Genomic DNA, 22,263 nt, shown 5'->3' with positions numbered 1-22,263 from the left:
TTTACTAAATCTAGCCCAATCTATACATACACCAACATTATTACATGGACCATGATCTATACAATTGTGTGGATCATATTTAATAAAAAATTATTTTTTCAATATACTAAAAGTACATTATTTATGTATATAAAGTGCATTATTTTAGTACTGAAAGTACATTATTTTATACACTATAAAATAACATATATTTAATTCAAAAATAATGTACCTTGTATTCATGATCCGCACAATAATTTACCATACACATATTAATATATAAAAGTGTTAATTATCGATTTGGTCCCTCGACTTTCAAAATTGACCAATTGTATCCTCGACTATGCTATTTCTCACCGATTTGGTCCTAAGTCATAACTGCCATTTGTGAGACGTTACTGAGGATAAAAATGTAATTTCATTCTTTTAGCCTTCTTCGTTGTGTAATTTCATTTTTTTTACCCTTCCCCATTTTAGTCACCGGAGCAGCCATGGTTGAAGCTAGGGCACGAGACTGCCCCGCGATCGCGCAGTCACCCGACGTCGCAAACGACCTCCGATCATCAACCCCGGCATGGCGATCCCTTCGTTGAGTCGCCACAAAGGCAGTGGATGAGAAAAGAAGACCATCGCTAGTCTGGACTGCCACCGGCGCCACCATTGTCGAAACTTGAACGCGATCGCAACTGGTCTCCAACCACGGCCGATCGCCACCATTAACTATTACATTTTTTTTAGCCCAATCCATAACCCGACCCAATAGCATAAAAGCCTACATATAAATTCAAGCCCCAAACCCTAATTCTAGGGTTGGGCATTTCAGTTCGGTCTCAAACCGAAGTACTTAGTTTGAGGGAACCGACCGGTTCGGTTCAGGTTTTACCCGAATCGAACCGGAAAACCGATCTGTTTTCTGTGTCTATATTTACATTTGTATGCTAATAAAGGTATACATTTTTCATTAAATGTTGTACACTTCAATTATAATGGACAAAATTGTCCCTACTACATTCTTGTTAGACAAAAGTACCCTTACACTATTATAACACCGTTACTATTTAATTCTAACTTTCATAACTCTTATCATTATTATCATACACATATATCTTTTTCCTATTGTTTAATTATCATTTTATTACAATCATTATATAATTACTTTAATTATTGATTATATTTTAATTAAATTTCTATGAATGGTAAATCATGTATGTATGTATATATATATATGTATATATATATATATATATATATATATATATATATATATATATATATATATATATATATATATATATATATATATATATATATATATATATAGGCATGCACATACACCAATATATGTGACCGGGTACTAGATTAGTATTATAGATATTTTATTTATTTATTGTAAAAACAAAGTATAAATTATATTAAATTTGTTTACATTATTAATAAAAAAAATATATAAATTTTGTCCATCTCTATAGTTTTCAAATACGATGATAAAAATTTACTACTTCATGGAATTCTGAAATATAATTTGAACTATAACTTGTAATTATTTGCATTTATCAATTTTTAATGTTGGGCATAAATTTTCACGCACCGCGCGTACAGAATGCTAGTATTATATATAAATATTATAATAATTAATAATTTCAACTCCTCAAGTCTAAGTCGTAAGTCCCAACATTTGGTGATTTAATAATTCTTATTTTTCAAATATTAACTATGTAGATAGATGATTCTTCACCTTGTCATCAACAAAACACTTCAAATGGCACTCCAAGTGAGCCAACTGAACAATCGATCAGACAAAAAAACAAACGTTCAAATAGTGGACTTTCACCAAAACCAAACCGAATACCGAAACTAAATCAAATCGAACCGAAACCAAACCGGACTCTATTGTTAAACCGAATGGTGTAAATAGCATTTACTTAGGCATTCAAACCCATGTCAATATATCAATCTCTTCGTCTCAATACGAAGAACCCAAATCCACTTTGACTCAACCCAAATCGGAAGTGGACCTCACTGATATTTGTACCACAAAATAGTTACTTAAAATGTCATTTTATGCCAATTTATGCTATTTTTTCCAACAAACGATGCATACTAATGGATAGTAAGAATAACTTAGTTGGTTAGAATGTGTAGCGGTTAACCACAAAGTCGGAGGTTCAAGCCTTTTTTCTAGCGTGTAAAAAATGGTACGATTTTAATATTCTCTTAGCATAATTAGTTTTTTTTTTTGAAAATCTTGTTAAGAATTAGTCCACGTTGACATGTCTTAACTGAGCATGTTCGGATTTTGTCCGTTTATTAAATGAGCTCTAAATTTTTTTCATATATATTTCTTTACCTTGATAAACAACGCATATTGAAGAACAATATGAGTAATTTATTGAAAGTTCTGTGACTAACATCTATACATTCAAGCTCTATCATTCACCCAAATCACCACTCGTTGATTCAAATCACTCTATCATAAACTATCCTTGAATAAAACGATGCATACTAATGGGTAGCTGGAATAGTTTAGTTGGTTAGAGTGTGTGATTATTAATCACAAAGTTGGAAGCTCTAGCTCTCCTTTTAGCGTGTAAAAAAATGATTTTATTAAACGAGCTCTAAAATATTTTCACTTATGTTTATTTACTTTAATAAACAATGCATATTTAACAAAAACATGAGTAATTTACCGAAAGTTCCGTTAACTAACATCTATACATCCAAGCTCTATCATCCACCCAAATCACTCCGTCATAAACTATCCTTGAATAAAACGACCCATACTAATGGGTAGCTAGAATAGTTCAATTGGTTAGAGTGTGTGATTGTTAACTATAAGGTTGGAGGTTTGAGCTCTCCTTCTAATGTGTAAAAAAATGATTTTATTAAACGAGTTGTATTTTCACTAATATTTGTTTACCTTAATAAACAATGCATATTGAATAAAAACACGAGTTAACTAACATTTATACATCCAAGCTCTATCATTCACCCAAATCGCTCCGTCATAAACTATCCTTGAATAAAACGATCTAAATTAATAAGTAGTTGGAATAGCTCAGTTGGTTAAAGTGTGTGGCTGTTAACCACAAGGTTGGAGGTTCAAATCTTCCTTCTAGCGTGAAAATTCTCATTTATGTTTGTTTATCGAAAGCTCTGTTAACCAACATCTATACACCCAAGCATTATCATTAACCCAAATCACATCACTCCACTAACGGGTTAACCAACATCTATACATCCAAGCATTATCATTAACCCAAATCACATCACTCCACTAACGGGTAGCTCTTTAAGTTATAAAATGACTTATACTAATGAGTAGCTAGAATAGATCAGTTGGTTAGAGTGTGTGTCTATTAACCCTAAGGTTGGAGGTTTAAATCCTCTTTAAAGTGTGTGTTTATTAACCCCAAGGTTGGAGGTTCAAATCTTCTTTCGCCGAAATTTTGGTCATAAACTATACGACCCACCAGTGTGTGTCTATTAACCCTAAGGTTGGAGGTTCAAATCCTCTTTAAAGTGTGTGTTTATTAACCCCAAGGTTGGAGGTTCAAATCCTCTTTCGCCGAAATCTTGGTCATAAACTATACGACCCACCACTCGTTGGTTGGTTCTTTTGAAAATTTTACATGGGACTCCACAGAACTAACGTCTATACATCCAAGCTCTATATCATTTTCACTTAGTTGGTTAGAGCATATGGCTATTGCATAATTAGTTCTTTTGAAAATTCTACATGTCTTAAAATCGAAAGCTCTATTCACTAACACCTCACCACTCGTTGATTCCCATCACTCCATCATAAACTAAACTATCCGCATAATTATTAGTCCTTTTGAAAATCATGATTTTAATATCATTTGAGTATAATGAGTTCTTTTGAAAATTCTACATGTTATAAAACCGAAAGCTCTTTTCACTAACACCTATATACTCAACCTCTATCATTCATCCAAATCACCACTCGTTGATTTCAATTGCTCCATCATAAACTAAACGAACTATCCTTATCAACCTAGTATATGACCTATGCCTTAGCTTGATGTCTTATTCAATTATGAGTCCCCTAATTTCCAACACAATCTGTCACCAATACACACTACAAATTAGTAGTGGTATTGGGAGACCACGTACTCCAATAATAATCATCTTTATAATTTTCAAAAGTACATTAGTACATAGATGTAGGGTGGATGTTGAAGGAATTGAATCATAGTTTTCATCCACCTTCAATTCCACTCTATATGTGTTTGTTGGTCGTTCACTTACATATGTAAGACTTGTTGTACTGTTGTGGGACATAATTACAGTACGTACTAATTGTTAAAGATATGTGTGGCTGATATCTTTTGTTATTATATTCAGTCCTAGTCTAGCTCCTGTATAATAATTATTAGGCTAGTCGTTGTAACTGATAGCTATCTTCTCTCTTTGTAAGGCTATTTATAGCTGCATGTGGTTTCATTAATAAATCACTTATTCATAATCTTTACATGGTATCCAGAGCCTAAAATCTCCTAGGAAAGAAACTTTTTTTTCTCTCTCCCTTGCTTCCTTCGTCCACCACTCAAACTACTACTCCGGCCACCACTGAAGTCATCCAGCTTCACGCTACTACACACTTCCCTATCAAACTCACACCTGCAAATTTCCCAGTGGCGCCGGCAAGTCCACGCTACTCTTGTTGGACTTGATCTCCTGGGATATGTTGACGGTTCCATCAAGGAACCAGCCAAGTTCACCGATTCCGCAAACACCGTCGCTAATCCGAGTTATTCTGTTTGGTATCGCCAAGACCAAACTATTGTCAGTGCACTTCTGGGCAGCTGTACTGACACAATCCAGCCGGTCATCTCCTCGGCCACAACAGCCCGCGATGCATGGCAACGTCTCATTGCCAGGTACGCTAGTGCCTCTCGAGGACGCATCATTTTCCTCAAGGCAAAGCTCACCACAAATCCCAGAGGTTCTCGGTCCATTACGGCGTACCTCACCGACATGCAGGCTATCGCTGATGACCTTGGTGTTGTTTAATCTCACCACTTTTACTCTGAAGATGGGTGGATGAGATCGATAAATTGTGAGATGTGCTCTAACTAGCCTACAAACCCCAAATGCTTGTACATTACACCTTACAAGTGTTAACAAAGCAAAATTTATGAACTTATTTTAGGCTAATTAGTTAACCATTTAAACTGTGTCCCGGGAATATTTCATTTCCATCTTTACTAGTATGTGATAATGATGAGTCGAGCCCGATGAATTGGACTGCACAATAATGTTTATATAAACCATGTAAATCACCTTAGCCAAACATATACTACACCTCAACGGTTAATGTGGCCAAATTGTGCCAATCTAATGTATGGTTGCTAAACAAAAGTACAAAGAGTAAGAAAAAGAAAGGATAAGTAACATAATGGAAGTTAATCTATTATGAGCTACGAGCTCTACACATATAACCAAGTCTTGATCCACAATAGGATTCATCCTTTGATGACTAATTGGGTGTTCTTTAGACAAGAAGATCAGAATATTATTTGTAGATATATTTTCTTTGAAACCTTTCCTCACCCCTTCATCTTTAAAAGAAAAAGGAAATTTGAAGAACCTCATCAAAGAAAAGAAAGGAGAGGGAAATATGGAAGCAACCACTACACATCCAAGTTGGTTGGATAGTTTGTTTGGTATGTAACCACCGAGTTGAAAATTTAATTCTTTGAATAGTCTATTGGCCTTCTTACTTTCTACTGCCAGACAATGCAATCATATTTTCTCTTGCATTATATTCATTCATTTAACCTGGGGTGTGGTTGAGTGGAAGGGACTCATCGAACCTTAACCAAAGGTTAATGGGTTTGATCCTTGACTTAGGGTATGGAGCAACCTTAAATCTTCAGGTCGCTATCTCACCCAATAGAGGTATCTACAATTCAGTCACGGGATTAGTTCGACGGTGGAAATCCTGAGCTACACCCAAAAAATATATATTAATTCATTGGGCATATTTTGTTATCCAAATGAATACTTAGGCATTCAAAACATGTACCCTTTTTAAGCATAAAACTACTACATACAACAATGGTTAAAGAGGTAACAAATGAACGCCAATTCATTGAAAACTCTGAAAAAAAAAAAAGGTGAAAAGCTAGTGCCATTATCCCATATATACCAAAAATGTGAGATGGAAAAGTTTCCATGGTGACACTACCTTGGAGAGAAGATAAATGTCCTATTCATTAAGCTAGAATCATCTATCCATCAATTTCTTTCTTGGGGTCCAAAGGCCATACCATGCTCCCTTCATAAATAGAAACTAAATTGACTAAGCTCCCACCAGCCATTACTTCATCTTTTTAGACATGAAAACACTTTACATCTTTTCATTTTGGAAAAGTATTAGAAAAGAATAGGAGTCCTCCATATGGGGGAAATATGTCATGTCATCTCAAATTAGGTTTAATTTATTTAGTCGGTACAATATAACGGTTTTTTTTTATGACGAGAAAAATGCATAACATTATTTGATGGTATGCACTAGATAAACCCTACTCTTGTGTAATGGTCCGCAATTTATATAGGAGAGGTAAACCACACTAGGAAGAACATGCTCGATGGGTTCGATTGAAAGTGTGTTGGCAAGAATAGAACTCTGGTACAAGAATCACGTTCACACTCTGGCTCAGCCACTCCTTGCGAGCTATTTATGGTCCAAAAACTTCAATTTGAGAGGCGTATTTATCATGAAGTGGAGTAATATTATATGTATTCTTTCTTTTTTTTTTTCTTTATTCAATTATTTGTTAACTTGACATATTTTAATTTTATCTGAAGAAAAAGTGAGTCAATATTTTTTTATTTTTTATTTCTCCAATCAATCCATATATGTAACAAAAGTTCTACGAAAATTGATTTATCATTGATGGGTGAGGACCATTTGTCCCATGATTGTCCTCAGTATACCCAAGCCCTTACCCTCGGCCTAAGAGCATTTCCATTAGTAGTAGGCCAAGCATTTCCATTAGTAGTTTTTTACTCTGATAGTCATAAATCCTTTCATTTTTCGAAATTACTGAATAACAGTGTTAGTTGGCATGTTGGCTCGGGTAGTCATAAAACCAACAATCAATTTTCCATAAAGTGACCCTTGCAACTCACTTGCTATAAAAGCACATCTAGATCAACCTCCAATCCAAACACTCCCCTAGCTACCCAATACCACATTAAACTCACCTTATAGCCAGTGCACCCTACTACACAAACACAATAAAGCAATTAGCCAATTAAGATATATATATACACACAATTCAATAAATATTACTGTGGGATCGGAGGGAGAAAATTTATAGTATTGTAGGATCTGGCCTGGAGAGATCAGAGATGGAGATGAAGAGACAGGAGAAAGATCACCAAGAAGTTGCAGTAGTCCAAGGTGGTAGCCGCCGCCGCCGGCGGCAAGGTTTGCCGGTGGTGGGTAAAGCATTATTGCGGAAATTGGTGTGTTGCGGCGGCGGTGGCGGCCGTGGTTCACCAACGGCGGATGAGAAAGAAGTAATGGCGGCGGTGGATACATACTTCTCCATTCCAGTTCTTCCCGGCCCGTCGCAGTGGCACGTTAAAAGCAGTGGGCAGTGGTATTAGGAGTTGAAGATCTTTGTCACCAGGCATGCATGCATTAATGTACTGTAGCTACTTTTTCAATTTTAGGCCTTTTGGTTAAATATTTAGCCTATCAGTTAATTTTAACTTATTTAATCATTATGCTGTTTGATTTGGTTAAACAATCGATCAGTGTTTAATTAATTAACTTTTTGTAACAACTTATTGCTCTAAAATGCTAAAATTCAAAAAAACTGTTCAAAGTAATTTTTTCTGATCAACTTAGAAAAAGCCATTTTGTATGTAATCACTATCAGTTAACAAGTAGTTTACCAAACACTTTTCTACAATCAACTAGTCAAATTCACTAATCCAATCAGTTATCAACTAACAGCTATTTACCAAACACCCCCTATTGACCTGTTTGGTAAAATAGCCAGCCTATAAGCCAATTTTAGCTTATTTGACCACTATTAATTGTTTGACTTGGTTAAAAAATCAATATTATGGTGTTTGGTTGGATGGAAATCAAATTCCATGGAAAATATTTTCTTAAAAGTGTAGGAAAATGTTGTTTTATGTTGTTTGGTTGGATGGAAAATCTTTTCCATTGGAATTTGAGTTCCTAAAGTTGAAGGAAAACAAAATCCTAACAAGACATTAGTATTTTGTTTTCCAAAGGATTTGGGAAGAAAGTATAACAATGTTGGACTATTTTACCCTCATCAAAGTTTATTAATTACACATGTATATATTATTGTTAAGGGCATATTGGTCTTTATATTCATAATTTTTTACCATTTCAAACCCAACCAATCAATAGAATTTATATTCCTAGTAATTTCTTTTCCACCAACCAAATAATGGAATCTATTTTCCTGGTAATTTGTTTTCCATGGAATTTGAATTCCATTTCCCATAAAATATTTTCCAGCGAACCAAACGGACTGTTAAGTGTTTGGTTAATTAGCTTTTTGTAACTTCAAAATGCTAAAATCAAAAAGCTGCTCAAAGCAACTTTTCAATTAGTTTTTGAGAAAAGAAATTATACCAAACAGCTATCAGCTAACAGCTAATTTACCAAACACCTTTCTACAATAAGCTAATGTTATCAACTAGTTATACCCTCTAATTAATCCAATCAGCTAATAGCTAACAACCATTTACCAAATAGGGCCATTATCTAATATGATGTATGACAAGTGCCATCACTCTTCTCTTTCATATCACTGGCTTCGACAAATTATATTGTGGACCATAGATAAATATTCATTTTCAATATACTGAAATTATCATTTTTAATATATTGATGATTCATTTATTAAAAATAAACGTTTAGTGTATTAAAAATAAATTTAGTATACTAAAAATGAACGTTATGTCAATGGTCACGGTATAAGTGGCTTCAATCAGGGCCGTCCTTGATTTTTGCCCAGCACGGATAGCAAATAGTATAGGAAAATATAGTTTTCAGTTAAAAAAACAAAACAAAAAAAAAAAGTATAGGAAAATATACAATTGCATGTGGTATATGCAGACAAGTGACTGAGAAAGCTCATACTTATCATTAATGTGTTCAAAAATGAGTGTGATAGTGTCTACCTAGCTCAGACAAATCATTGGATATATCAAAAATTTTAAGGTTTCAATTCCGTACAGCCCCAGGAACTTTGCATCCAAGAATCATATTGAACTCAAGTTTTTTCGAAAATACAGTTGCAGCAATGTTTTGAAAACCATGAAATGCAACAAAACACAGGGAAAGACGACGTTGAGCATACAGTATATAGAAATATAAATGTATAATCTCACTATCAGCTTAAGCTTTTAGTTGAAAGTTGAAACAGAACATATCTTTCAGTTGACGCGCGCGGAGGTGAAAAAAATCATTTAAGAGAAGAATTGTGAGCCCTTAGTATGGAGGGAAGAAGGAGAAGCTAACCATATATGGAAATTCGCTTATGGATCGACTTCAAATTCGGCGCCAATTGGGAGATGGTCACTTGGGTGGTAGTAATTGGGCAACCAACCTTGTACATCGGATGATTCTGGTCCCGGAAGTTCGAGGCAGCTAACTGGTTTTATATCTCCAGAAGGTGAAAACAAAACGTAATCCAGAGTTCCTGTAAAACCGGGGGTGCAGTTGGTGAACGGAGGCTCCCCTTTAGTGTATGCATATACACTGCATACCGGAATAGGCATCTCATCTGAGATTTCTGGCTGAGGACCGAGCGGAGAGGTACCAGAAACAATGTATTGGTATACCTAAAACAAAGTGAGATTATGTCATGGCGCTTCAAAACGCTGCCTTTAAAAGCATATGCAAATTGGTTTTCGGACAAGGAGAAACTACTTCAGATACAGAAGGTTTGAAATACTTACTTGATCCCCGGGGACTGAATTGAAGTCACCTGCTACTAATACAGAAGGCGAGCAGCCAAATTGGTCCGACACTCTTGACTTGAATTCAGCTAAGCGACGTAGCAAATATTTGGCTTGTGCCAGTTTGACATCTATCCATTCGGGATCCCTGGTGTTGAGAAAGATGTAGAAGAAGTTTTTATTACTTGCTTGTCTCAATGAGGAGACAATAGATAAATATATACAGACTAAGAGACACAATCCTAATAGACACAACCCTACACAACTTCAACAGCTATATTTCTACAGACACAACTTTTGTGTTTCAACACTCTCCCTCAAGCTGGAGCATGTATATCATATGCACCAAGCTTGTTACAAATGTATTCAATCCTATGACTTCTTAAAGCTTTAGTAAATATATCAGCTAATTGATTATTTGAGCCTATAAAAGATGTAGTAATATCTCCAAAAGTAACTTTGTCTCGAACAAAATGGCAATCAATTTCAATGTGTTTCGTCCTTTCATGAAAAACTGAATTTGATGCAATATGCAAAGCTGCTTGGTTATCACAAATGAGCTTCATGGACTCCTTTGTACAAATTTGCAGTTCGGTAACGAGGTTTTTCAACCACACAAGTTCACATGTTCCAACGGCCATAGATCGATATTCGGCTTCTGCACTTGATCGAGCAACAACATTTTGCTTTTTACTTTTCCAAGAGATTAAGTTGCCACCAAGAAAGATACAATATCCAGATGTTGATTTTCTATCTCATGCACCTGCCCAATCTGCATCTTGTGTACCCAATAATTTCAAGGTTTCCATGGTCTTTGTATAACAAACCAGTGCCTGGAGATTTTTTAATATATCATAAAATCCGAATGGCAACTTCCCAATGACTTTCACGTGGAGATGCCAAGAACTGACTAACAACACTTACCGCAAAAGAGATATCAGGTCGAGTTACAGTTAAATAAAGTAATCTTCCAACCAATCGTCTATATTTTCCCGGATCTTGGATAAGCTCCCCCTGGTCTGGTAGGAGTTTGATATTTGGATCCATAAGAGTGTCAAGAGGTTTGCAATTCATCATACCTATGTCTTCTAGTATATCCAATGCATACTTTCTTTGTGATATGCAAATTCCTTGCTTGGATTGTGCTACTTCAATTCCCAAAAAGTATTTTAACTTCCCCAGATCTTTTGTTTCAAAATGTTGGAATAGATGTTGTTTCAACAATAGTATTCCTTCAACATCATCTCCGGTAATGACAATATCATCAACATATACAACAAGATAAATGCTCTTACCATGTTGATGTCTATAAAAGACGGAATAGTCAACTTTGCTTCGATTTAAACCAAAATTTTGCACTACTATGCTGAACCGTCCAAACCAGGCACGAGGAGATTGTTTTAGACCATAGAGAGAACGTTTGAGCTTACAAACCAAGTTACTCTCCCCCTGAGCAACAAACCCAGGAGGTTGCTCCATGTAGACTTCTTCCTCTAAATCTCCATGCAGAAAGGCATTTTTAATATCTAACTGATGCAAGGGCCAATGATGAACGGCAGCCATAGAAAGAAAGATTCTGACAGAAGCAATTTTAGCTACTGGTGAAAAGGTGTCAGTGTAATCAATCCCAAAAACCGGTGTATATCCTTTAGCTACCAGTCGAGCTTTAAGTCTATCAACCTGTCCATTGGGCCCAACTTTCACAGTATAGATCCATCGGCAACCAACAGTTGTTTTACCTTCGGGTAATGGAACAAACTCCCAAGTTCCCGATGAATGAAGAGCAGCCATTTCATCAACCATAGCCTGACGCCAACCAGGGTGGGAAAGGGCTTCTTTAACAGATTTAGGGGCAGAAACAGAAGATAAACATGTGATAAAAACATTATATGAAGGTGAGAGACGATCATATGAAATAAAGTTGTATATGGGAAAGGGATTTCGTGATGACCTATTACCTACACGACTTGCAATAGGAGAGCTTGTTGCCGGAACCGGGTTCGAGGGCATAGATAGCTCGAGAGATGAATCAGTTGGGATTTCATCGATTTGAACTGTCGCGGGTGGTAGAGAGCGGCGATGATAAGTGTAAGGAAAGGGGGTAACACCGTTGTTTTGTAAAGGAGGTTCAGTAGGTGAGGGACTAGGATTTCTAGGTGATGACGGATCTTGAGGTAAATGTACCTCGGTCCCTCCTTGAAAAGTAGGAACAGGAAGAACATCAGGAAAATGAGAGATGGAGGTCGGTAAACTAGACGAAAAGAAAGGTGTTGATTCAAAGAAAGTAACATCAGAAAATACATAAAATCGATGCTTATCAGGGGAATAACATCTGAAACCCTTTTGCAACCTAGAGTACCCAACAAACATGCATTTTAAGGATGGGGTAGTGTCCCGGACAAAACAGGTGCACCCAAAAATTTTTAAAGGAAGAGTATGAAGGGGCTTATCGGGAAATAAAATATTATAAGGTATCTTACCATGTAAAACAGATGAAGGCATACGATTTATTAAATAACAGGAATGAAGGATAGCATCTGCCCAGAATTCTGAAGGGACTTTATAGTGGAGAATCATGGTGCGGGCTGTTTCAACGAGATGCCGATTTTTACGTTCAGATACCCCATTTTGTTGTGGAGTATCGGGACAAGATGACTCATGGAGGATGCCCGCTGAATCAAGAAAGTTAGATAAAGGAGTTGTAAAGTATTCTCCAGCATTATCACTTCGTAAGTTTTAATAGACACCCCAAACTGATTTTTTATCTCATTAACAAATTTTTGAAGAACATTAAGTACTTCAGAACGGTTTTGCATTAAAAAGACCCATGTACAACGAGAAAAATCATCAGTGAAGGTAACAAAATATTTAAAACCAAGAATTGAATTATAACGAAAAGGTCCCCAAACATCAGTATGAACTAAGGAAAAAGGGAAAGCAGCTCTTTTATTAACACGATTAGGAAACGATGTTCTAGAATGTTTGCCAAGCTAACAGGCTTCACACTCTAGGGTAGATAAGTGAGACAAACTAGGGACAAGTCGCCGTAATTTTTTAAGGCTAGGATGTCCTAGTCGGTCATGGGCAGGGGAAGGAGGAATGGTAGCAGTGCAAACTGTAGAAGGGTTTGGGGTAGATAATCGATAAAGTCCTTCTGATTCATACCCCGAGCCAATCATCTTCCCCGAACGACGGTCCTGCATAATGACAGAATCAGAAGAAAAAGTAACCGTACAGTCCAAAGATTTTGTAAGTTGATGAACAGAAATTAAATTGAAAGGACAGTTAGGTATATAAAGAATTGAAGAGAGAAGCAAAGTAGGAAGGGGGGAAGCCTTTCCAATTGCAGTAGCCGTACTCTTGGACCCATTACCGAAAACAATAGATGGAAGGGACTTAGACTTGGTGAAATGAGAAAATAAAGATGAGTTACCAGAGATATGCTCAAAGGCACCTGAATCGATAACCCATGGTCCGCTCAGGCCAGATTGTGATACAAGGGCAGTATGAGTTCCATCAGTGTAGGCTGCAGGAGTTAAACCAGAAGCTTTGGGAGTGGCTTTAAATCGAACAAACTCTTCATACTCAGCAACGGAAATGGTTCGAGAATTTGGTTCCCCAGGTTGAGATTGAGCAACACTTGCTTGCGTACGTACCGGTCTCCCATGAAGTTTCCAACACTGATCTCGTGTGTGCCCAGTTCTATTACAATAATCACACACTCTAGTGTTTTTCTGTCCACCACGATTGTTAGTTCGTCCACGACCTCCTTGTGTGACTAGAGCAGATTGTTCGGTAGTGGATGTGTGAGTACCTGGAATGGAGGTGACCTGCAAGAGCCGTTTGAACAACTCGGTGGTCCCCGGGACAATGTTGCTTCCAAGAACTTGATTCCGGATGCTTTCAAATTCTGGACCTAATTTGGTTAAGAGAAGTATGACAAAGAATTTCTCTCGTTGGGTAAGTTGCTCTGCGGGTGTACCACCAATAAGCATGAGTGTACCAAACTCAGCAATCAAACTTAGGGCTTTGCCAAGAAAAGTTTCCATATCAATACCATCTTTCTTCAAGTTAACCAAATTGTCAACAACATTATAGAATTGAGAGACATCATTAGTGTACAGAGATTGAGCTTGACTCCACACCCCGACACATGTCTTAAAGGGCCGGAATAAAGGCAATAATTGTGGAGAAAGAGACTGCCAAAGGAGACTACAAAGTTGAGCATCTATGCCAAACTGTCTTTTCTTTTTCCGATATCATATCCACTTCTTTTTGCAAGTGGTCAACAACACCTTGGCCCATAAACCATAATTCTACGGCATCCGACCAAGAGCGGTAATTTTGAGAACCACATAATCTTTCAGAAGTGATTACCGGGTTTCCAGACAAATTAGGCACATAAACAGAGCTCGAAGAAGTAGGTAAATTATTGGCAGGAGAAATAGTACCCGAATTATCAGAATTTCCGTCGGAAGACATCGTGACCAAAAATAAATCTGATTGCACGGAAGGAAAGGAGGAGAGCCGACGATACGATCTGGAGAATATCGCCGGAAAAGGCCGCCGGAGATGGCCTCACGCGCCGGCGCGTGGTGTCGGAGCACCGGCAACGCGGTGGCGCGTGGAGGAGATTCCGGCGACCGGAATTAATGGGTAATGGTCGCCGGAGGATGGGTAAGGCGGCTGTAGTACTAATTTGATAAAATATCTCACCAATAGCAAGTAATTTGAAAAATTAGTTTCTAATGAACAGTAACATGTACTGTTCACCGGAAAAAAAATTTCAAATTTTGACTTTTGGCTCTTGATACCATGTTGAGAAAGATGTAGAAGAAGTTTTTATTACTTGCTTGTCTCAATGAGGAGACAATAGATAAATACAGACTAAGAGACACAATCCTAATAGACACAACCCTACACAACTTCAACAGCTATATTTCTACAGACACAACTTTTGTGTTTCAACACCTGGTAAGGCAATTAACAGGAATTTAAGAAGAAAATATGTGTGTGTATGCATATAAAATAAAACAAAACTGGGCATTTAAGTTACGGTCTGATAGAGAAATCTATAGCAACATTAAACTATAACATGTTAATTAGACACAAGTCTCACCAGTAAATATGGGTATTTGCAACAATAATGTGATGACAAGAAGGATCGTTGAGTTTGAAGGCAGCCATAATACCGACACAATCCCGTTTTAGTCTGACACGGGGATCATTAGGATCTCCGCAATCTGTTTGAGTGCTTTTCTGCTCTGAATCTGAATATAAGGTGTGGAAGGTATAATTTTCCAGAAAAATATAAAATATAATAAATAAACATAGAAACTTAAGAGGCCAAGAGTACCATTTGTCGATTCATCACTTTTATTTCCACTAGCTGATAGATCAACATCTTTCTTCAGACTTGCAGCTTCATCTTGAATTGAATTTAAAAGATCATTGTAATCTATTTTTTCTTCAATAATCAACTCTGCGCTGTTTAGAAAATACATAATACGGGATAAGGAATCTTTTCCCATTTCTTGTATACACAAAAGCACGCAAATGTCTCTAAACCTTAACTAAGATGTACATTTTTATAATTTAAGTTCGGAGTTACAGCATATTAGAACTTCAAGGCATAAATAGCCCGTGAGGCTGCAGAGAAATGGTTTAGACTAATAATCAGTAAACTTTCCGTTAATATTGATTTATCTTCTAGCATCACGAGTAAGAGTCGCAGAACAAGAAATACTTAGCATACCTTTTGGGCTTATAAAAGATCCCGCATCCATCTTTCTTCTGCCCACCTCTTTGAACATAGATACTTGAGTAGCCAAAACTCTCGATATTTTTTTTGTAGAAGCTATCGTACTCATCCAGTTCCTAATACACGTGTAGTATTGATTTCAGGTAATGATCCAGCTAAAATATGGACCATGTAAACAAAGAAGATGAGAAAATTCAGTTCAAATAATCTAAATTGTCAAACCTGTAAACAAAGAAAATCTGATCCTAGGCCTTTAAGAACAGTCAAGATTGCCTGAGATCGAGCTTTCCACCTGTTGCAATCAAAAACTTACCTGAATACTCTGACCATATCTACAGTCAAATTGTGACACTTGATCTATATGAAGCATGTTTTACGGCCTTTATTAACAAACATCAAACAACAAAAAGTTCTGGAATGAGATTGAAGTAAGTTGTGAGATGTTCATTACAACAAAAGATACATTTTGGCTCCAACTGGGTTCACAATTTGAATCTACAGGAGCCTTATACGTTAAGCTTGATATTTGTGTGTGTTGTGTGTAAACAGAAAGAGAAACAAATTTTAGAAGAATGAAAGAAAGGCCATTGAGCATATTGGGCTAGACAACTAGTAGTTGCAACAAAAAGCAGTGGAGAAATAGTAACTATACTTTCAGTTTACATAGATAACTACACAATACATAGCCACTTCTTATTTACATAGATAACTACATAATGGTTGTGTTTAGAGTAAACAAAAAGCAAGATACATATGCAATAGACTTTTCCAAGAGAGGGAACATACTTGAGACATGGTGACGGAGAGTGTGGAAATGAAGCACTCTTTACATAAGCCTACAAATCAAAATGTCAAAAGTATGAATTTTCAAAGAAATTGATTGTTGATTACTACATAATCAACCAAACATCACTTGAAATGGCTCTACTAAATCAAATCCAATTGTCCACAATCATAATCATGAAAATTGAAGTCTTAATATATCACCAGCTATTTGTCCCAACTAGCAAACACTTTTTTAATAAAAAGAATGAACTGGCAAAACACATTATCCTCCCCGAACACACATTATCTCATGAACTATCTTAATCGCAAGACAAGATAACTTATATAGAATAAATATATATACTCTTACCACACATAACAACCTTTAATTTTCAATTTTTAGGTAAAGACATTCTATTTGAAAAAATTAAATTAATCTAAAATATTATCATAATCTGGATATACGAACAGTTTATGCTAATTCATTGAGAGCTATAAATCTGGCAATAAGGTCTGAACATTAATTTTTCTTATTGCTCTATAACATTAGGACTAAAAAATTCTGCTCTGATAATATTAGGACTAAAAAAATGCTCTGATCAGTAGCAAAAATTCCGCCTAGACACCAATTAATCGGCACCTAGGCACTAGGCGCTGGCCGGCCGCCTAGCGTATCACCATAATCAATGGTCTAGGCGGCTGACTAGGCCTCCTAGACACCAACTAGGCCGCCTAGGCACCGACTAGGTCACCTAGTTGGCCAATTAGCTATTGTTCCCTTCTTTTTTAAATGTGTTATTTAACTCAAAACAACATCGTTTTGAGCGAAATAACCCTAAATTGTTCAAACTATATTTTTTAGAGCCTTTGATAACGTTAGGACTAAAAAAGTTTGCTCTGATAACATTAGAGCTAAAAAAGTTGGTACTATGTAGAGTTAAAGTAAAATCAGTAATAGATCTAATTTAAAAATATAAATAGTTGTTAACTGATTAGATTAGTGGTTTTGACTAGTTGATAGCATTAGTTGAGTGTAGAAAGATGGTTGGTAAATTAGCTGTTAGCTGATTGCTGATTACATACAAAATGACTTTCTCAAAAAGCCCTTTGAATAGCTTTTTGAATTTTAGTGTTTTACAAAAAGCTAATTAATCAAACATTCATACTGGTTATTTAACCAAGTCAAATAGTTAATAGTGGTCAAATAAGCCAAACTTGACTGATAGGCTAACTATTTTAGCAAACAGAGCCACAGTTAACAAACACATAATATAAAAACCCCAAAAAAAAAAAAATTGAAAATGATCAAATATGTCTTCTAACTTTTAACCAAAAATCAATTAAAATCTCAAAGTTTAAAAAGATACAATTAAGCATTTCAACTAGTTATTGCACAAAATTCTTACAAACTCCTTTTTGCATGCCTAAGCAAATAATGGCCGTGATTTGAAGAGCAAGATATTGGTGTTTTACCTGAGCCAAAATGTTATAAGACACAAGACTGAATTTGAAACCTGAAAACAGTGCAAAAAAATGCATGAGGTACTTCAATCAAAAGCTGCAAGCAAAATGAATACATTCCACTGGGTTTGACACTTTACAGTTTTACAAGAAGAAAAATACCTTCAGATTTGCTTATTGAAGCAATTTCACTCTTTTCAACAGGAGTGAACTTGGGACACAAAGGTTCAGGTGCTGTGCTCATTTTGCTCAAGCAAACCGTTCTATATCTTTCATGAATCAAAAAATAAATTAAAAAAGATAGCTAAGAAATCTGTAATGAACCTAAGGCATTACTTCAAGGCAAATCATCAAACACGTGATAGTCAACTCATATACAACAATGGTTCATATAAATCCACATATTTTTTTGCGTATATGACCATAAATATGTGAGTATTCATGTATAAAAGATACCTGGAAGATGGACAAGCAAGTGAGAAGCGAGGAATCAAGCAGAAGAAAGAGCTCTTCAGCATAATTTCTATCAGATTTAAACAATTTGACTATGACCACCGCACAGAGCACTGGATCGATCGTTTTAGGTGTGGAAAGATAAACAGCCCAGCTCGACTTCGTTAATGGGCTAAGTCCCGCAGATTATAGATATGAAAGTCCATGGATTCGACTTTGAGCTCCAAATCAAGAAAATGGGCTTTAGTTTCCCTAATTTATGATTGTATTCAACTTTGAGCCCCAAAATGGGCTTTCATCTCCCTAATTTATGCTGTTTTAGGGTGTGTTTGGTTGGTGGGTTTTTCCCATAGGAATGGGTATGAAAGTGATTGTTGTTGTTTGGTTGATAGGTTTTTAGAACACTACTATGGGTTTCAAATACCCCATCAATTGAAAAATCCATACCCAAATACAATAAGGGTTTCATTCCCTTATTTATTTTCAAGCACTACTATTAGTAACCATTCCCATTCCACCCTACTACCAAACATGTTGAATACTTTCACCAAAACCCATTACCATTATCAAGTATTTGATACCCATTCTGATTCTGATTCCTATGTGCGAACCAAACACACCCTTAGTGTTTTACACTTCAGCCTACCACGTTTCAGCTTGGCAAATTATGTGGTGCACACGGATTCAAAAATGACGTCGTTTTGACTAAAAACGTGCGTCCTACTTTAAAAATATATATATTAGTTTCAATTCCCAGCAACAGTATTATGTTGTTCATTTATTCTAGATTTTTAGTTCATTCATTCTGAATTTTTAGTTATGAAATTATGGATGTGTAGTTATGCAATTCTGGATTTATAGTTATAAAGTTATGGATGTATAGTTATGCAATTCTGGATGTGTAGTTATGAAGTTATGGATGTGTAGTTATGCAATTCTGGATTTATAGTTATGAAGTTATGGATGTGTGGTTATGCAATTCATGATGTATAGTTATGAAGTTATAGATGTGTAGTTATACATGCAATTCTGGATTTAGAGTTATGAAGTTATGGATGTATAGTTATTAAGTTATGGATGTGTAATTATGCAATTCTGAATATATAGTTATGAAGTTATGAATTTTTTTTCTTTTTTTTAAGTCGACGTCAAAATGACGTCGTTTTTACATCTATGTGCACCATGCATGATGCACACGGATGCACAGCATAACGCTCCTTTGAGCTCCACTCAACTTGGCTTGTTTACCATCCTAAATTATATATAAAATAATTAAAAATTATTACGTCCATATCCGCAATTGAATCCAATTGAGTTGGATTACATTATCTGATATTGAAGCTATATCTGAAGCCTATCCATGAATTAGTCTATTTGATGTCAATATTTATGTAATTAAATAAAGAGTTAATAACGATATGTAATAATAATAATAATAATAATAATAAATACAATTACGTACTATAAATAGGGATCATCCCAACTAATATTTTTCGGTGTATTTAGGGTTTTTACCGTCGACTCAGTGACTAATTCCTTTGTTGAATTGTAAGCAATTCTATTGAATGTAACAACTGATCTCGAGATGTAAGATTGCTCCATATTCAAAGCTAAAGATTGAACATTGACATTTAATTAATGATGAATGAGTTCTTGAATTGTCATTCAACCATCTCCCAGGTTGGACGATCCCAAAGTTTGAATGACTCTTGGTCAATGTTGAAAAACTCGCTAGGCGCCTGGGAACCGCCTAGCGCGCCTAGGCAGGCGCCTAGAACGCCTAGGCGGGCGCCTAGAAGGCCGACCGCCTAGCGCCTAGGCGCCGATTAATCGGCACCTAGGCGCGATTTTTGCAACACTGCTCTTGGTCTCTATGATTGAGAAATCGATCACTAAGATCATGTATCGTTGGTAATACAGGTCAATTCCACTGCCACTACTCTAGACATCACATCATTAACCAACTACGATGCTTTTATATATATATATATATATATATATATATATATATATATATATATATATATATATATATTCTACGTAGCATACAAATACCATTTTTTTTAGTACTACTGATTCTGTTACGATGTAGTATCTGTTCATAACTATTTTTCAACCTATTGAAGCACAAAGAGTCAATACGAACTCGTCTGGGATCGAACCTTCCATTTGGTGGAATCACTTTGTGCTACTAAACCACAAGGTGATTGACTAAAAACCATATATAATAACTCAATCAATTATATTTTGGGATATAGACTAATTTATTGATAAGCTACCAATGAGGATAAGAATTTGAAAATTAGGAGAGGATATGGATTTTTTTTTTAAATAACTATTTTTTTTTTTTTGGTGGATAGAGATTAAGTAGTCACAACCTATATCCAGGTTTGCTGATATTATCCTGCATGCTATGGTCTTTAATTCTTGAAATTAAATTTTGGTCCTTTTCCAACATATATACTAGATGAAAATGACTATATATTAATATATTATTATGCTATAAGCTAAGAATGGTGTCTAATTTCACTTGTGCCGTGCACGGCAAATATTCGGCTATCGGGGGTAATTAAGAGGTTAAGTGCAAGTATAATCAATTAATTTATGTTTAGTTCTAAGCAATTGCTTCATGCCTAATTCACAAAGAAACATAACTAACTTATTACACGTAAAAGGAATAACCGAGTGAATAATTATGATTTTTGTATTAAAAAATCATTAGTTAGATTCTCGTTAACATCTTTTCACTCGAGTCCGTTATATGTGTTACATTTCTTAATTAGTGTGGTTTACGTGAAGCGGACACCCTCAAATATGATATTAACTAATAATTAACCCCTTAAGATGTATTTAAAAATAAAAAAAAAAAAAAGATATTGCTACTTTTGGTTCCTTAATTGTTATTTATTTTTTACATTTGGTCCCTGATTATTAATTTTGACACATTATATGCGCAAGTATACTTTTGTTATCACATTTGGTCATGGCAACCAAATCTCCGATAATTACTCGCAAAAAAATGTAAACTTTTTCTCATTTAGGATTGCTACAACGGAAAAGCAATCCATTCAAATCTAAATACAAAATATTGTTACTAAAGTTTGTCTTTTGCATCAACATTTAATGAGAGATCAGAAAATTTACATTTTTATCGAGTGTTGAAAATTTAGCCTAATATTAGGGCTAGTTCTTGGAATTGATATTCCCCTTACAAGATATATAGATCATTTCTGGGAATACTATTTCCCAGAATTAAAATTTAAAAAAAAAAAAAAAAAAAAAGGTACTACCAAACAATGAAGGTAAAAACTTGTGTGAAACTGTCTCATCGTGAGACGTGTCGGGTTGGGTCGAGTCAAGATAAAAATGTAATACTTATACGCACAAATGTCATACTTATACGCTCGAATGTAGTACTAATTAATCAATTATAAATTTTAATTTTTTGTTACTTATAAGTATAAATGTAATATTTTTAAGGGAAAATATAATACTTTTACATTTCGATTTAAAAGTATTACATTTTTTTCTCAAAAGTATTATATTTTCCCTTACAAGTAAGAGTCACTTGCCAACATTACTTATTATGGAAACTGTAATATTTTTGATGGAAAATATACGGAGTAATACTTTTACATCAAAATACAAAAATATTACATTTTTTTCTTATAAGTAATAAAATATTTATTCCTAATTAGTATTATATTTGAGCATATAAGTATGACATTCGCGTATATAAGTATGACATTTGCATGTTGATTCGATCCAACCCGACCCACGAATAAGGATCCATAAGACAATCTCACATAAGTATGACCCATAATGAAACGTCTTTTTTTTTTTCCAGAACTAGTATTTCATTC

At 35.4% G+C, this 22,263-nt stretch overlaps 1 protein-coding gene and 1 non-coding gene across 5 annotated transcripts; one reads left to right on the top strand and one right to left on the bottom strand.

The window, feature by feature from the left end:
- The first annotated feature begins 3,023 nt into the window (after window positions 1-3,023).
- Window positions 3,024-3,097, top strand: TRNAN-GUU. Its single transcript has one exon. It is a non-coding gene; the product is annotated as a tRNA-Asn (tRNA).
- A 6,084-nt stretch (window positions 3,098-9,181) lies between these two features.
- Window positions 9,182-18,512, bottom strand: LOC109153282 (carbon catabolite repressor protein 4 homolog 4). Of its 4 annotated transcripts, none has more exons than XM_019301155.1 (10): window positions 18,404-18,512; window positions 18,110-18,216; window positions 17,960-18,000; window positions 16,508-16,557; window positions 15,944-16,013; window positions 15,716-15,837; window positions 15,317-15,447; window positions 15,080-15,230; window positions 9,961-10,108; window positions 9,182-9,843 (listed from the first exon to the last, which is right to left on the bottom strand). In XM_019301155.1, the coding sequence occupies exons 1-10, from the start codon at window positions 18,463-18,465 to the stop codon at window positions 9,538-9,540; spliced, it is 1,188 nt and encodes a 395-aa protein (XP_019156700.1). In that variant the 5' UTR covers window positions 18,466-18,512; the 3' UTR covers window positions 9,182-9,537. The 4 variants fall into 4 exon arrangements, with proteins under 4 accessions (XP_019156700.1, XP_019156702.1, XP_019156701.1 ...); XM_019301157.1 differs by having other exon boundaries at window positions 15,080-15,224; XM_019301156.1 differs by having other exon boundaries at window positions 18,110-18,210; window positions 18,404-18,503.
- Between the last annotated feature and the right edge of the window lie 3,751 nt (window positions 18,513-22,263).

This window comes from Ipomoea nil, unplaced genomic scaffold (genome assembly GCF_001879475.1).
Source record: "Ipomoea nil cultivar Tokyo-kokei standard unplaced genomic scaffold, Asagao_1.1 scaffold2480, whole genome shotgun sequence".
Taxonomy (NCBI): Eukaryota; Viridiplantae; Streptophyta; class Magnoliopsida; order Solanales; family Convolvulaceae; genus Ipomoea; species Ipomoea nil.
Note: the sequence above shows the minus strand (reverse complement) of the source record. Positions and strands in the feature narration are given on the sequence as shown.

What these genes read in the sequence shown, in the direction of transcription:
- LOC109153282 (XM_019301155.1), bottom strand. Translation starts at nt 18,465, where the DNA reads ATGCTGAAGAGCTCTTTCTTCTGCTTGATTCCTCGCTTCTCACTTGCT. An exon ending in ATCTTTTATAAGCCCAAAAG is followed by an intron (nt 15,448 to 15,715) that starts GTATGCTAAGTA and finishes TTTTCTAAACAG; the next exon opens with CGCAGAGTTGATTATTGAAG. An exon ending in AAGTGATGAATCGACAAATG is followed by an intron (nt 15,231 to 15,316) that starts GTACTCTTGGCC and finishes CCTTATATTCAG; the next exon opens with ATTCAGAGCAGAAAAGCACT.